This window comes from Nanorana parkeri, unplaced genomic scaffold (assembly GCF_000935625.1).
Source record: "Nanorana parkeri isolate BGI_ZX_2015 unplaced genomic scaffold, ASM93562v1 scaffold44, whole genome shotgun sequence".
In the NCBI taxonomy this organism is placed as follows: domain Eukaryota; kingdom Metazoa; phylum Chordata; class Amphibia; order Anura; family Dicroglossidae; genus Nanorana; species Nanorana parkeri.
In genome coordinates, this window is record NW_017306312.1 from 16,180 (window position 1) to 33,883 (window position 17,704).

Here is a 17,704-nt window from a genome sequence, read left to right on the forward strand (position 1 = left end):
GCCCCGCCCACACGCCAGCCGGCCACAGCTCCTGCCCCGCCCACACGCACGCCCACCGGCCGCAGCTCCCGCACGCAGCTCCTGCCCCGCCCACACGCCAGCCGCAGCTCCCGCCCGCAGCTCCTGGACGCACAATGGAAGCGACATCCGCCGGGACCGGCAACAGCACGCCGCCTTCTGGGACCTCGTCCACTCCTTCCCCAGCCAGGTAAGACATCCCCCGAAAATAAGACCTAGTGTCTTATTTCCTGCAAAAAAAAAATAAGACACTGTCTTATTTTCGGGGAAACACGGTAGTTATTTTCTTTTTTAAAAATATATGCCGATAAACAGCATTTTTGTGCCCAGCCCCATGAGGTGCGGCAGTACTAACCTGCTGTGTCGTCTTCTCCGTCTGCTTCAGCCACTCCGTGTCACAGCCTAGTAATCTGCTCCATTCTGACCTCTTCTCCCACCGATTGGATGATGACAGGCTTCCTCACCAGTCACTCCTGACTGGTGAGGTAGCCTGTCAATCATCCAATCGGCCAATCAGCGGGAGAAGAGGTCAGAATGGAGCAGATGACTGAGGACTTGGAGGAGGAGTTCGCGGCCATCTTGCTTCATTGAAGACGCGATGGAGGTCCTGTGTGCGGCGGATTCGGGTCCCTGAAGATGGCGGACGCGGCACAGGTACTCGTTTTTTGTATCGAGTATTTGCACGAGTACTCATGCAAATACTCGGTATCGCCGCCGATACCGATGCTTGTATCGGTGCATCCCTAGTTTATTTAGTTAAGTGTTTAATTTGAGTAGCTCTGGTTTTCGGTTGTCTTGCTTTGGGCACCTAGATTTCGAGATCTCTACATTTCACATATTGGTTATAACCAAGTGTTTTCCTGCAAATATGAAAATAACTTGCATTTGGTAATTCTTGAGGAAATACAATCTAAATTGCTTCATTATCAATGCATGCTGTCATGTACTCTAAGCATTTTGTATTAATGCAACAAGTGTTCTAAATATAGCCTTTGTTCAGCTAAAATTTCTAGCTGTTGCTGCAAGTTAAAATACAAACATTGCCACAGTGACTTGTGTGGCCATCAGGTTGATTAGAAAACTGCTCAGATGGTAAAGGCCATATATTTTGGGTGTGTGCGATGTTGGTAATTTTTTTTTTTCTTTTTAAAGCAAACTATTTCTACTGTAATGACATAGACCCGGTCCTAACTCTTCTTCTTTTTTCTTCTTTTTCCCCAAGGACAAACGTTTTTGTACCTGAGCTCACAGGCTCGGACCATTTAGGCCAAGAAATGTACCACTATTTGTTTTTGCAAGGAAGGGTTCTGGGTCTGATGGCCTTGTTCGAGGCAGTAACATATGCCCAGTTTCACTCCAGGCCATTGCAACTTAAGATTCTGGCAGTGTGAGAAAGACTGACTCAGTCTCTGGTTTGCCCCAGGTGTCTATCCAGGCACTCTGAGATGGTGAAGAAAGGACGGACAAGTCTCCGCAGGATCGAGATGGGAGGACATCCTGGTGATCCTTATGGTACTGAACTGGCCCAGGAGCTTGTATTTAGGCATACGCAAGCTCTCCATTCATTCTTCCAGACTATCCAGATCTTCTTTAACACGGGCCAGTCCACCATCCTGCTTCTTGGTCCATAGCTTTAATGGCTTGGCTGTTGAATCCCAGGTCCTATGGGACTGATCTATTGGCCTTAAGCACCATTTCAGGGCCAAATTTTAGCCCTAGCTATTTTATTTTGGACTGCTTTCTGCTCACTCAGCATCCACTGTCTGTATGTAGTGCATGCTGTGAGAGTCTACCTCTCTATCTTTTTCTTTTTGACAAGTAAATTCCCTCTTTGTCCTTCCAGAAGTTCCCTGTATGGGTCTTCCTTCTCGTTCCTCCATTGCTAGGTGGATTTTCAAGTTCTCTTGACCTGTTGCTGTGTGGGCCTGCTAATGTTTGGTTGCATTATTGTCCTCCCATTGGTTGGAATGCTTGTGGACATCTCATGGTTAAGGCTGATCATGTATCCTGTACTATGTAATTAAGAGACATTTTGGCCTTTTTTTTTTTTTGGCGGGGGCGGGCGTTAAGGAGACACAAGTTTCACCCTTCTATTGACACAAAACCGAGGCTTGCTGAGAGTGGCAGTGGTTATACCAGGGCTGTCCTTGCAGCTTTTTTGCTGGAGTCCAGTTACCTCAAGGTGTGGTAGAACTCATGGTTAATAATGATCCGGCATACTGTATTGTATTCAAAGAAAATTATTTTACATGTAAGTCAAATATTCTATTTTACGTGCCAAAGGAGTAATTCATCTCCTGGGCAGATCTTGTTATTTGGAGGGAGAGCTGCCAGAAAGCACAATTGGGTCTTGCACTGAGCCAGTCAAAAGCTGTGACTGTATACGGGAATGGTGACCTCATCACTGTACTGCTGAGCCTTTATTGTGCAATACCTGGGCTGGGGATATGGTATTGACAAAGCTATCCTATGCATGCACTGTAGGCCGATTACCTGGTTATGCTGCCTGGCAGTGGTTCTTGAATCCCAAGACTTGCTGTTATGTTTTGCAAATCATTTTGTGATCATTTAAAACTGTTCGTTGTATGTTTTCTACTGTCTGTTTAGCTGCTTGCTTGAAGTTTAAGTTTAATGTAGAGAATTGGCACCTATTTTAGTAAACTGTAAAGTAACCTTGTTCACAACGTCAAAAAGCAGAAGTGTAAAATCTTATGTCTCTCAAACCTGTTAATAAAATCCGTTGGCCCATGGATTTGTGAACTTGCTCAATAAAAATGCCCTATAGAAGAGTGTTGTGCAGTGCTCCCCAAATTGAGGCCAACAGAATTTCCTGTGAACTCTGTCATTGAGCAGGTCAATGCTGGATCTGTCCTGTTTCCCTTGCACTAACAGAATACAATTTTATGTGTATTGGCTTTACAAAAAAAATTATTAGGGAGCTGAATGAGGTGACTTGAAATGAAGACATACCAATGATTAAAAAAAAAAAAAAACCTCACCGTTTTCCCCTGCTCCTGATAAATGTTAGATACTCTCAATAGCACTTCACTGATTTGAGGGAGCATCAAACTGGGTTTGGATAAATGGTGCTATTTTTCCCAGGCCTGTCAAAATGTAAACCGATTTTTTGCTCTCATCTTAAAGGAAACCTGTGTTAGAAATATGTTACCTTGCTGTCCTAAAAATACTATTTGCTTGGATATCTGTGACCCTGTACAAGTATAGTATGTCAGAGTGAAGTTGGTATACCTAATCTGCATATTTATTTATTTTTATATCGATGGCTAAGTCCAGAAGTTATTTGATGATAAATCAGTATAACCATTTTATTTTTAAAGGCCGATTTAAGGAACGGTAGCCTCTGTACTTCAAAGCACAGATTTCCTTTGTGCATTGCCATGTAATATCTAAAGTGTAGCACAGCTCTCCAAAATATAAAGGCAAACTTCAAATTAGGGACCTTAAGTAAAATTAATGTTTTTGTGTAGCCAAAGGATGTTTATCGTTTTATTCTTTAACATCTGAGTCTGTGCTGCTATTTCTTTTGTGAGCCAATGATCGTTCTGTCTCTTTAAAAAAATGATTTTGTAGTCACAGTGCAAGATTGTGTTTTGCATTATTACATGTTGTAATGATTTTTAATGTTTAAAATCTTACCTTTTTTAGGAGATTCAGTCTCTGGAAGAGTTCCAGGATAAAAACCAGAAGCTGAGGAAGATTTGGGTTGGAAATCTGCTTCTGTATTCCATCATTTTGTACCTGGTGACTTTTTTGGTTGTTTACAAGTGGTATCTTCCTGATGGATTGCCAGCAAAACTCCTGGTTTTAGTTCCATTTCTGCTTTTTCCCGCATTGTAAGTTTGTATTTCATGGTTTTTGCATGGACAAATCACCAATGGCAAATAGGTATTTTTACTGAAGGGGGGTGGGGGGGAAGGTATTCCGTTTGCATTGCAAATGGAAAGTTTAAATTTCATCGTATATACAGAGGTCAGTTTAGCCAAGAAAGTGTTTTATCTTCTCTGCCGATTAATAAACCCTTGTATGCTCTGGGCTTTCCCAACTAATATCTGCTTGGATATTGTGCAGCCTGATGATAAAATGCATCTTTTGGTGTATGCAGAACTCACCTTTAAACTTTTGACTCTCTTACCATGTGGGATTTTGGCCCCATGTAATTTTTTAGATCTGTTGCAGCCCAGACTGATGGCCATAAAAGGACATGTAGGGTGGTCTGGTTTCTCAGTATATGGGAATATTTAATGGAAGCAGGAAATTATGATTATGCTGTTCTGGGGTTTTGCTTTCAACAAAGGCACGTTAATCTTGCTTTGAGTTGCAGGGAATAATGATAGTCTTGCAGCATCATATGTCTTCTGCTGCCTGTGTCTCCAGAAAAGCTCATCTCCATGGTGCTATTTTGGATCAAGCAGTTATGCCCATGTCCCTACATTTTTGGAAAGGTTTTTAGGGCTTTTCCCTCGGGTCGAAGGTTCTGCATACAATCCACCAGACCTTACAGCCTCCCTATATCAGGGCGCCTTCCTGGTCCCCCTGGACTTCAAGGATGCATATCTTTTGACTTGACACCCAGACGCCAGTTTACCCTAAGGTACTGGCCCTAGTGATAGCCTTTGCGACGTTGCCGGGCTTTTTCCACATGGAATTTCAGGACAACTTCCTGTTGATGGGTTATTCTGCTCAGGCCAACTATGTGATGTGAAGAGTATGGATTGTACCAAACGAAAAGGTACAGCTATGTTCTGCACCAATCACAAAAGTCAATCAACAATGTCACTGGCGCCAAAGTTCGTCTTCCATATTGGTATAGACACCACGACTTTTCACAGAAGGGCAGCACTTTTAACAGTGTCTTAAGCTCTAGCACATAGGGAACAAAAGAACAGCGGCGCTTCTCTAGTGGAAATGTTAAAAGCAAGAAATGTACTCGCAAACAGCCGGCGTTAAGAAAGCTTGTAGTTGCAGAAGTGTATCTGCACTGTGAGAACATCAGAAGACAATCACATCAAAGACATGCAGTCTGGAGCGAACATCCTGTTACTAGCATGGCAGACTCTGACAGCTTGTTTCTGGGGCAATGTCCTCTTCGTCAGAACCTAGGGAGCCACAGTCTGGGAGCTGCATGACTCTTGCGACTCTGCTTAAGAATGCTGGGCCTCCTTCAAGGCAGTCCCATTTGTTTAGCTCCACTCCAGCCCTGCATTTGAAATTTTCTCATCATGGGACAGCTTGGGTTAGTCTCTACACAATGACTCGTCTGATATTCAGACCCAGGCTTTTCTGGCCTGGGGGCCCAGGAATCCAGACCTGGCATTGAGTTAAGCGATCCTCACATCGGATGCCAGCTCCAGGCTCTGGAGAGGTCCTAGACACCTGGTCAGTGCTGGGCACTTGGTTGCTATTGGAATCGCATCTTCTGCACAGTGTTCTGGAGCATCGAGCGTTTTGGTTGTCTCTACAACACTAGACTTTGGATAAGACCACAAGCACTGAGAAATATCCCTCAATGATACCCAGGTCCAAAAGTTGATCCAAACCAGACTTCAAAAGGGTCAGGGTTCTTCCCACAGAATATCACATAGAATTTTGATCCTTTCACCAGACAAAGGATGCTGTCTGTGTATTATGAGGGTAGACCAGCAAAAAGTAGACTACCAAACCTTTAACAGTGTATGGTAGGCCTCTGGGACTCCTGGGGCATTTTTCCCCCTGTACTAAGACTGGCCCTTGCATGTTTCCTAGCCAGGTGAGCTCTCATATGGGGGAGATTCTGTGTCCTGTTCATTGCTTGCGAATTCAACAGGTGGCGGTGTACTGCTCTGCCTTAGGGGGGTTGTTTAATCTTTCCCATGAACTGAGAAACATGGAAAGTGGATGGTGTAAGGGCACACAAACCTCCTTAGAATGATAGCTCTGCATAGCTGTTTTAATGGCCTATGCCTGGGCAGGTCAGCCTGTCACCTGAGGATTACACATGTCCTGGAAGACTAATGGAAATAGAGTTACCGGTAAGTCCTAACTCTGAATTTCACAAGGTCTCTGTCTACATGCTGAGGGCCAGTGCCTCAGTGGAGGAGCAGCCACAGGGACAAGCTTTAACACTTTTGTGACATACTACCATAGTGACATGCCATGGCCAGGAGAAAACTGTCAGGGGGCTAGTGCTTTTAAGCAGTAGTTCAGCCTAGGTTACATCATGTTGCTTTCTTCAATCCGCCATCCAAGACAACCTAAGTTGTTACTGGATAACTCCTTTTTCCAGGGATCCTACAGGAGTTCCCTCCCTTGTGGTTTTCTGTTTCATTAAACCTTAGTAAAAGTGCAGTTCTCTTGCTACTACTGAAGTTACTGGCTCCTTGGAGCCCTTTGAAATTCTCTAGTCTTTCCTAAAGGTGGGTGGAGCCATCTGTAGTCAGCTGTCCTGGAGGATTCCTGGAAAAGGAGTTATCGGGTAATGTGCTTCAGTGTTCGTGGGCTCTCTAAGCTTTTAACAGCCAACATTTAAATAAACAAAGGGTAAGCTCTGTGTGCACTTTCTAGCTATCTGCAGTGGTGGCAAACAGAGACCCCATGGGCTCTATTGGCTTCCATTGATCTTAATGTAACGAAGGAACAAATTTAGGAGATCAGCTGATTTACTTAATGACTGCACTCCCAGTTTCAGAGAATGAAACTATTAGGATGCATTTGAAAATTTCAGCAGCCTATATATATTTGTATATGTGGCCCGGATTCTCTGCGATATTAAACCTAATGGGGAACACATACTGAGAAATTGCTGACTTGTAAAAAAATAAATAAATAAATCTTTTTCTTTTGGCTTCAGTTTTGTACGTCTCGGACCCAGAACAGACCTACATAAAGAATTTGGGATGCCTGATTTGCATGCTTGTTGGGGAATAGTGACACTGAATGTACTGATGTCACTGCAGCATGATCTGATGTTTTAAGCTAACAGGAAATGGGATATGAAACAAAAGGGTTAAGAAATATCTTGTCCATTTAGTGAATACTTTGATTACTGATTACTAAGAACTGAATAATTATTAGACCTTCATTTTAAACAGAATATGGGCAGCAAGAACGGTTCTCATTGTATGGTTCTCCAAACGTACCAAAAGAAATAGTAAGTATTTGTTTTCCCTCCATGTTAGTTGCATATTAAATTCAATACAAAGCCTTACTGTCTTTTAATCTGATGGGGGGGCACCTTTTTAATCTTCTATAGCTGAAACAAAACGGTGGGTGAAGCTTAAGAGTCAGCATGTGAGTGTTACCTTCAGATGTTTCGGCATGAAGATCCTTTCTTTGGCTGTGCCTGCACAGAGCCAGTTGGTGCCTTGGTAGTCATTTTGGTCCATTCATCATTAACGCATGACACAAAACACATGCGTTAATGCACAAAAATGGCAAGTTTGAATCCATCTTGTGTTTCTTCCTATGTTACCACACCTGTACTTGCTGTTGGTCAGTAACATACTGGGGTGGGATTACTTTAAGCTATTTGGCAGGTACCTTGTAATTTCTAAAGGGAATTCTATGCTTGATAAATGCTTTATCTATTTTTCTACACACTCCTAATTCCCTGGTGCTCAAACTGCCACTCCTTTGATACTTATGTGGCCCTTGACCCCAGCAGTCTGTAGTAAAGTGGGAGCAATGATTTGTAAATGGGTGGTAACCGTGATGATTAGCCTCATGTAACATGTCCCCAGTTTCTAAGTGTCTTCTGCAGCATGTCCTCATTATTTCATCTAGTATGTCTTTAGTCTCAGAGTCCTCTAGCACCTTGGTTCTCAACTGGTGGGTCGTGACCCAAAAGCGGGTCGCGACCTCATGTTCAGTGGGTCGCCGCATGCCTTCCACTTTTCTCCTCAGCCTCCCCCTAACGCAGCATTGTCAGTTCTCACACCTAGCTGCCATTTAAAGTATGCTGCCCAGCACCAAGTGTCAGCTTGAAGTGGGGTGGGCTAGGGCTATGGCCGCGAGGGAGTGCCTTCCATACATGTATTGCTTACAGCTCCCTTGCATGTCTTGTGGAGGTGCCTGGACTGGAGTGACGTCACATTCTGGCACCTCTACAGGGAATGGTAAGGGAGCTGTACAAGCAATGCAAATATGGAAGGAGCTCCGTCACAGCACAGCAGTCCACACTGGACCCCCAGGCTGAGGATTCACTACAGTTCTCGTAAGGTAGGGACACTGGGTGGATCTTAAAAAAAGAAACAAAACATTATTTTGCAGTGTGTATGTGTGGTTGAGACTGTCTGACATTGTGTGTGTGTTTTTTTTGAGGGCCAGTTCACACTAGTGCAGTACGTTAATCGAACAGTCCTGTGTAAATATTGCACTGTACCACGCAACCTCCCACAACCACCTCCCTACCGCATTTCAATTGCCCACACCGGAATGCACTGTACAGCAATGCCATGCGTTCCATTGCAGCACGACTTGGGTCACGACTTAATGGCCAACGACAAATGTGGGTCTGGGGGTTACACAGGTTGAGAATCACTGCTCCAGCATTAGTTAGTGATTTATGTTCCTTCCTTTTGCCTTATACTCTGTAAGTTGACAACCAGTGCTCTCAGTTATAAGTTAATCTGTTCTAATTGGACAATTCATTGGTAGTCTTTTGTTTTTTGCAGATGAGGCACTGGAAGAGTTAAGAGCAAAGAAGAAGAAGATTGTAAGTAGATGTTTTTGTCTTGTCTTTCCTATCTTATTAGCTTTATTTAAGGTTATTTACCACATTTATTCCAGCTGCAGCTATGCTTCAGGTGTACCTGCCACATGTTTAGGGCTGTATTTAACCCACCCCCAACTTTACTTCTTTTTTGGCCACATCTACACAACATGGAATCTAACAAAAAGTATAAAATAGTGTGGTATTGGGAGATGGTAGTTTTATCCCTCAGTGTAGGCACATCTTCTTTTTTTTTTTTACATGTTCGCTTGCATGTTCATTGTTGGACCACTATTGAGGGCCTATTCTTACTGCCACAGAGGGCCATGCATGAGTTTGTACTCTGGAGTCTCAGGTGTTCTGTACAGAGACTGAAAGATGCAGAGGCTGTACAGATCTTTCCGCACATCAGTGCTTTACATTTATGCACGGCCCTGGATGCACTCTGACTGAGCAGTAAGGGTCATATAACATATGTTTTTAGTTGATGCTGCATTTTGTTTGCAATGCAGACTTCTTTTCAGGGTCATCTCACGTTTACCTTTGAACATGCTTGTTAGCATAATTTTGAATGGGGACCCCTACCACACTGAAATGAGGATGTGCTGGATAGATAGACTTGTTTGCCAAGGCACAGATTCATCAACGCAGAGGATCTCCATGCAGGGCTGATGAGCATGTAAATGATGGATTGCTTATTTTTAACTGGTGTGAGGGGTAGTGTTAAGGTGGCCATACACTGTACAACCATCGCAAGACCTTAGTCTTGCGATGGTTGTAAAGTGATAAAAAAAAAACGTACGATCTGCCCATCTTGGACAGGCAGATCGCACTCTCGATCATCGCAAGCCCGCCCCCCTGAGGGGTGGGCTTCCGATGACCGCAATGCTGAACGGGCAGTGTGCGCGTGCGCACACCGGCCCGTTCGGCATTTGTCTCCCAAGCACTGTTCAAACCAGCCGAAAATCGTACAATTCTCGGCTGGTTTTCTAACATGCTCCTTAGACAAAAGACGTGCGACCGCACAGCAGAAACGGTCGTTTCTACTCATTCAGACTGTTGCCGTGCATTGTGTTGAGGTAGCTCAATCATTTTTAACAGGCTGTCGATGCATCACATTGGATATTTTAAGGGCAGGCATTTCACATTTTTGTTGTTGATCACATTTCCTGTTTTGGTGCTCCAATGAAGAAACTAAAGAAAAGCTTTGCTTACATATACAGGTGAAACTCGAATAATTAGAATATCGTGCAAAGTTCATTTATTTCACTAATGCAACTTAAAAGGTGAAACTAATATATGAGATAGACTCATTACATGCAAAGTGAGATAGTTCAAACCGTGATTTGTCATCATTGTGATGATTATGGCTTACAGCTCATGAAAACCCCAAGAACCCCAAATCCACAACCTCAAAAAAGTAGATTATTACATGCAATCAATAAAACAAGGATTGTACATAGAACAATATCGGACCTCTGAAAAGTACAAGTATGCATATGTACTCAGTACTTGGTTTGGGCCCCTTTTGCAGAACTTACTGCAATTACTTTTGAACGATATTCTAATTATTCGAGTTTCACCTGTATTCTATTTTTTGTTTAGTGTTACTGGAATACATATTACTGATTGCTGCTACATGGGATAAACATGTTAATTGATTGTATTTATACTTCCATTGCTCCTTTATTTTAAATGTGTATTCTGCATTTCTGTTAGACCAGAGTGGCCCTTTAATTATATAAGGCAAATAGTCCTAAGGCACACGTTGAATGCAGTACATTCCTGGTTATTACTCCCTTTCCACTTCTGAACTAAGACTGTCAGCTGCAGCCAGTATGAAAATGTGATGATTTGGTTACTAGAGTAACAATCACTTAAAAGGGTTGTTGAATTAAATATTTCATCAGCTTCTGACTCTTTAGTTCTGCTTTTGAGGCTAGCCATGTAGGTGTGTAACTTGGATGAAAAAATCAAATCAATAGGTAAAAAATTGCAGAAAATTCAAAAATGGCTTGGCCAGCTGATTTGAAAAATGTTCCGGAGGGCTTGGCAGCGAAAGGGTTAAAGAATATTTGCTCAATGCAAACTGCACTATTCAAGGTGCAAAAAACACCCAGTGACAGATAAAATAGACTGCTCAAAATTAAATATCACTACCAATGATCCCTTCGTTCGTTATTAGAACCATTACAATCTAAATGCTATCTGCCATCGTTTAAATCAAGACCATTATAAATGGTATCTCTTGAAATTAAGTGTTTCACAAAATATCCTCTTGTAGATCAGTCACATGATCATTTTGTGAAAATAAACAAATTTGGGCACTCCAGTGTGCTTCAATCAGTGAGGTAGTGACTCCTTACTCATCCAACCAGCTAACAAAGCAAGGAAATGGGTATTTTCTCTCTCCTGCCTGTGTGTTGGCATTAAATTAGCACAGGGCTCCATTTTCCACATCTTTTAAATGCCGGAAATTAACCATGCACCCGGGGTATTGTACGGAAAATAAAGACTGCTAAAAAGAGGAGACTGCATTTTCTTCCCTAACTAGTCTACCTCATAGCATTTTTTTCATTTAGGGAACTTCTGCTTTAAGCACCCGTTTACCAGAAAGTTGGCCATCCATTGCTGTATGGGAGCCTGTGCTGTGAGGTTCATTCTTACTGGTTCCCTTTTTATCCACTAGATTTAGGCGTAGTCTTTAAAGAAATTTACATGTGCAGATTGTTTTGCAGTTGCATACTGGGGTGCCAGAGCTCCAAGCACTGCTTCAATGAGTCTAGCAAAAGGAAATGAAGTAATGATTTTTCAGCCCTAATGGAAAATGAAGCTTTAACCTTTAAAGACAAGCAAGCAAGTTTCCGAAATGTTTTCCTCTTATTGAGTTTTCACAGCATTTGGAGCAAGCTAATTGCTTCTGCTAATAAATAATCTACAATCGATGCTGACAGCAGTTAATTGGCACCGAGACTTTATTCAGCAAAGCGCTTGGCTAACGACCTTCTTTAAATTAATAGCATTAAATGGTACAAGGAAATAAATCTGAGGAATTGCCTGTCATTTGCTGTCATGTCTAATAACTTCCGATAATGATGGCTGATAGATTTTTGCAGATTCCATTATTGAAGTTGCTGCATGTAATTATTCTCCTCATTATATGTAAACAATTAGCAACATTTGCTGTTTCCTTGCAATAAAGCTGTTAAATACCAGCGATACATTTCTATCCTTTCTTTTTTAAGAGCTCAAGTAGTAGAAGATATGGGAAATAAGTGCTGCTAAGTGTTACGTGAGGTGGCTGTTAAGCACTCATTATTTCTGCTAATAGATTACCTATACTTGACAGTTTTGAGCAGAGGCAAAGTTGATTTGGCTTTGGGAAGTGCATTTAATGCAATTTGTTTTACTGTGATTCTTTTAGAAAAGATCTGCAACCAATATTAACAACTTGGTTCTGTATACACATGATCAATTTTAAGCATACATTTTACTAAACTTCCCCATCCATTTACATATTTTCTCAGAGCACCTTTGGAGTCATAAAATTTGGGCTTCCCTCGAAGGCTTAATTTTAGCACTATTTGCATTTGGAGAAGTGATGATTCTTCAGTGTCGGGCATTTCCTCTAATATTGAGATTCTGGGGGAGGGTGGGTCAGAGCTTAGGGTTGCCACCCGTTCCGGGTATACCCGGACTGTCTGGTTTTGGAGTCTTGTTTTCAGGTGTCAGGCCAAGATGTGGTTGCCTGAGGTCCCCAGCAAGCATGAACCTCAGGCAGCTGCATCAGTTTCTTTGAGATGCGGGTGCCTGTAAACAGGCATTGGCCCGCACATCTCCTCCGGCTCCTTCCTGACCGCACGCTGCCCGCCTCTGGGACCCCTGGTAAGACTCCCGCGCAGCCAAGCTCGCTTAACAAGATACTGAAACTTGGCCCAGTGGGAGATTCCTCCATCCACACAGTTTTTAGCGTAGGTGGAGGAATCTGTTTTACTTTTTCCATCTGACCATAGAAAATCTTCAGATAATCTCTATGGTCAGCTTAAGTCTGATGCATCTCTCCCCCCTTGCCTCAGTATCTGTCCTCTCTGGAAAAGGCAATAGGTATCAGACCAGACTGAGTAATAACTTCAGTTATGTTCCCGTGCATTACTTTGAAAATAAGTGGCATCATGTTTTTGGAATATTTTCCTTCTGTATGCAAAAACTGTACATGCTGCCTTGTATTGACCTTCCTCCTTTTGAAAGAATCTACTTTGTGAAGTTGTCCATGTTGCATAATGGCTGACATTTTGCATTTTCTTGATTTTTCTCAAGAGATTTTATATTTAACAAACATGTATTTTATTTTTTTATTCTCGTTTGTAATGTTCAATTGCAGCTTGAAGAAGTGATGGAGAAAGAAACTTACAAGACGGCTAAGCAGATTCTGGAAAGGTTTGATCCAGACTCAAAGAAGGCCAAGGTAAGCATATATAATATGCAAACAATTCAGTTGTGCTGTAAGAAGCATTTTGTCATCTTTGATATAATTTGAATAAATTGGTGAGTTTTGGCATGGCTGACTTACTGATACTCGACTGTATTTTTACTTGTTTGAAACCGGTTGGGGCTTTCAACAATAAACTGGGCAGGAAAACCTCTGTTAAAAAAAAAAGTGTATGTCCTCATTTGTTATCCATTTCTTTCTAGTTAAACTCTTCCATGGCCCCACACAGTAGCATTCAGATTCAGTATGTTTTTGAGGTTATTGCTGGAGCCTTGAGTTTGGTTGCTGTGGAGTTAAACTTGCCATAAGCAGATGGGGGAAGATGTTTGTTGGTATAATGTGTGTGTGTGTGTGTGTGTGTGTGTGTGTCGTCCAACAGACGAAAGCAGCACAGACATGGTTTACTGCTTTCTTCTTAATAAAGAGGGGATGATCAAGTCACATGAAAAGTTTCACTTTATGAAACTATCAGTTAGAGAATAAACTGTTACCATTGTTTTTGATCTCCTCCTAGGTGTATGCCTATTTTTTTGGGTGTACCATAGATTTGGACCGTTGGGTTCATGTGACAGTAGACTATCCTAGGCTAGCCATTGTTAAAATTGTAATCAGAGTCAGATAATGTTTCTTTTTGAATGCTACTCTATTCAGATTTACTTACAGTATTTCCATTTTTCCATATATTTATTTTGGATGAGTGGAAGTTTAATTGCAGTCTATGTTGCTAGAGATCCAGTTTAGGTCCTCAGTAATGTATAGAAATTAATGCATTCAACTAGAAAGATTACAGTAACTTTTTTTTTTTTTTTTGCTGAGGGGAAAAATAGTCAACCTTCAAGCTGGTTGTGCATGTTTTCAAATTATTTGTTACAAGGTTTGCTTTGTGTTTAGAAAGTTACTGGGAAAAAAAACCTTTCAATTTCAGAGTGCAAAGTAAGGGGATTTGCTTTCTCTAGCATGGTGTAGGACAATGTAAAAGTCTGAATATGACCAGTGACACCACATCCAAGGATGATGGTATTCAATAGGGTTGCACAGATACCAAGTACAGTACTCGGTACGAGTACATGTACCGATACATTCCAGCTCCAAGACTACACTAGAGAAAAATTCAAAAATTAGGAGGCAGCTGTCATTTGTAAGGAGCACACGGAGCTCCTGGGATTTGTACATCTCTGTTTTAATGTACGAATATAAAGTGATGCACAGATACCAGTTTTGTGAGTACAAGTACTGGTACTTGCCGAGTACTTACAAGTAGAGTACTGATACATTTTTGTTTGTCATGTGACAGTTTTTCTAAAACAATACAGACTAATGATTTCAGGACAGTGGTGGAGTGCCAGAGCCAGGTCCAAGCTGCAACTGCTGCAACCCTGGTAGTTTGCATGAAAATGCCAAGTATCTGCACTGGTACTCAAAAAGTATCTGTGCCTCCCTAGTATTCAAAATCACCATAAAGGAAAGTAATAAAATATTAGGTTGTTTAATGGTGTATTTTAAAGGAAGGGTTTGAAACTTGCAAACTACATTTAAACCAGGGGCTTGTGTGGCTTCTAGTAAAAATATCCACCGACTTTGCTGCTTGAGGAGACTTTAATCCCAATTGCCTCCTGGGATCTTCAGGTACATGATCAAGGGCAAGGAATTCAATTTAGGCAGTATCGTGATCAAGGGCAGGGGATGTTGTATAGGCAGTATCAAACTGCCTACTGGAACTCTGTGTAAAGCACACTGCTATCCCTCACTAGTGATGGGAAGTTCAGATCTTTCACATTAATTAATTGGTTCACTTGTTGAGCCTGCTGACAAGCAAGTGAACAAGCTCAGGAACTGACTCAACCTAAAAGGTTAAAGTATCAATCTAAATGAGGATCTCCTCTCATCCAGACTGCATCATCTCTTATCTCCTTTTAATTCAGTGTACTATTGACTCAAAACTGTTGTAAGTTCTGATTCTTTGTGTACTGTTAGCTGGCTGATTGGTTGAAGGGCTGGCAGAAGCCGACCTCTCTCTAGGATCATATCAGAGCTGCTTTCCTATTCAACACTGAACCATTTCAACTAAATCTGTTATCAGTTGGTCAGATGAATTATTTCATCCAGTTCACTGAAAATAATTAATTCAAAAGAATAAATTGTTCTTGAATTGAACATCACTATTCCACACAGCCAGATGCCCTGCTGGACTGTTAGGAGAAGGAAAGATGACTTGAAAGCAGGGCAATTCGCCATGCAGAGGCACCTGTAATGTATCTATTCCCTGTGTCTGCACTTGGCAAAAAAACCCAAAAAAAACAAAAGTCAACGGAGCATATAGTACTTTGTAGCTCTTTCCATCTCTACCCTCAGCTCCTATACACGTCTCCCACTTCCTCTATTTCATATTGCCTCAAGGGAGATGCCATCTGCTCTCTATGCCAGAACATTCACATGTCATGCTAAAGGAATACGAATAAAGATGGTATTCCAAAGCAGAATGGTGTGCGGATAACATATCCTCTAGACCCTTGGTTCTCAACTGGTGGGTCATGACCCCAAAAGTGGGTCGCTACCCCATTTTCAGTGGTTCGCCACATGCTTTCCACTTTTCTAGCGCAGCACTGTCAATTCTCGCGATGAGCAGCCATTCAAAATATGCTGCCCAGCCCTGCATGTTAGCTTGAGGAGGGGTGGGGTGGACTGGAAGTATGGCCATAAGTGAGCTCCGTCTATACGTACATTGCATTGCCTCTTGTGTCCTATAGAGGTGCCTGGACCGGAGTGACATCACATTCTGGCTCACGGCGCCTCTAGCAATGCACATATGGACGGAACTCCAGCACAGCAGCCCACACTTGACCCCAAGCTGAGAATCCACTCCTGTTCTCTTAAGGTAGGGAGACTGGGTGGATCTTGAAGTGTGTGTGTGTGTGTGTGTGTGTGTGTGTGTCCGTCCGTGTTTTTGAGGGTCCGTTCACACTAGTACAGTTAATCGCACAGTCCTATGTGATTAATGCACTGTACCACGTACTCGCACCTACTGCATTTTGTGGTGTGAAAAGAAGGAATTGTGTTGCATTGCCATTTAATTTGAATGACACCTCAAACGCACCTCCCACTCAGTCCGATTGCCTGCACCCGAACACCTCGTACTGCAATGCAGTGCACTCCATTGCAGTGTAACTCGGGTCGCGACTTAATGACCAAGGACAAATGTGGGTCCTGATTTTAGAGTTTGAGAACCACTGTTCTAGACTGACAGGATATGACACACTGGTTAACTAGATCCTCCCACTGGCTGCAGGATGGACTGATCTAATAATAGAAGGATGTGACATCACTGGCAGCTAAAACCAAGGAATACAACAAAAGCTTAAATATAAAGTGATGTGCATCCTGGAGTTCTGCTTTAACTAACTTACCTGCTCAGTGTAAAAAAAGTACCTGCATTGCTACAATTTGTGGTTATATGACCTTGATTCACGGCAGCTTTACACTGGATCATATTTGTTTGTGGAGTCTTCAATGTAAATGAAGACTGCTAAATCTAGCAGTCTGAGCTATTACTATATACTGAGCTATTGTAGGCCATGTGCTGATGCTGGCCTGCTACTCAAGACAGGTATGGTATTGGTACATATTGCGACACCCCCTGTCCACACTCCTACACTTGCCAAATGCACCCCCTAATTATATATAAATGTTTAGCCTGTCGTCTTTAGCCTGCGGTGTATTCTGGCTTGCACTCTGGTAATTTAGTCATTTTAGAGTTACATTTCTGATTTTGGGCAGCCATCTGACTTTTTTTTTTTTTTCTATCAGGAGCTTGAGATCATTGCTGCGGCTGCTGCTTCTTCCCCTCATACTCCAAGACCGGGCCAAGGTACTGCATTTATCAATTTGTAAACTATCTGAAATAACCTTAAAGTATGTTCTGGTAGTACATTTTATGTAATCTGTTAACACAAAAAACAATCTTGCATTGCTAAAGGAAATGCATCTCTTTATTACTCCATTTGAAAGCTACCACAACCAGAGTTTGTGTTTTCCACTTACTACCTTTTTTCATACTGTAGGCTAAACATATAACTTGGTAATTTGGCTGGGTCAGTAGCACCTTCATTAATTCTATGGGGGGTGGTAGAGAAAACACATAGTCCGACAGGTAAAGCTCTTCATTGAAGTCTGAGATATATTTAAGAAACTGGAAGGTAGCTCAACTGTCCACTTAGAGCAGATTATTTTTGTTTAGATGTGAACTTAAACATCTGTGATAAAGTGTACAAGAGTATAGGTAATTAAAATTTCTCTTTAACTACCTCCCGGCCAGCCGTTGTGTATACACGGCCGGACGGAAGCTTCTTGGATGTAACTGGGCGTGTCTACACGAGCGGGAAATGCCTGTTATCTGAAAACAGGCAGCGATGCCCGTTAATATACAAGCGAGCCGGTGGATCGCTTGTATGAGGTCCCGTGACGTGTGCCCCCCCTCCCCCCCCCTCCGTGGC

The 17,704-nt window shown here is 42.2% G+C and overlaps 1 protein-coding gene across 1 annotated transcript in view; it reads left to right on the top strand.

The window, feature by feature from the left end:
- LNPK (lunapark, ER junction formation factor) overlaps window positions 1–17,704 on the top strand; it is a gene marked incomplete at its 5' end in the record, with an annotated part of 54,877 nt that overhangs the window by 14,683 nt on the left and 22,490 nt on the right. The window contains 6 exons of the mRNA XM_018572256.1: window positions 1,442–1,553; window positions 3,685–3,872; window positions 7,107–7,165; window positions 8,688–8,728; window positions 13,107–13,190; window positions 17,019–17,079. Coding sequence (XP_018427758.1) covers window positions 1,442–1,553; window positions 3,685–3,872; window positions 7,107–7,165; window positions 8,688–8,728; window positions 13,107–13,190; window positions 17,019–17,079 — 545 coding nt within the window. The remainder of the gene's footprint in view (window positions 1–1,441; window positions 1,554–3,684; window positions 3,873–7,106; window positions 7,166–8,687; window positions 8,729–13,106; window positions 13,191–17,018; window positions 17,080–17,704) is intronic.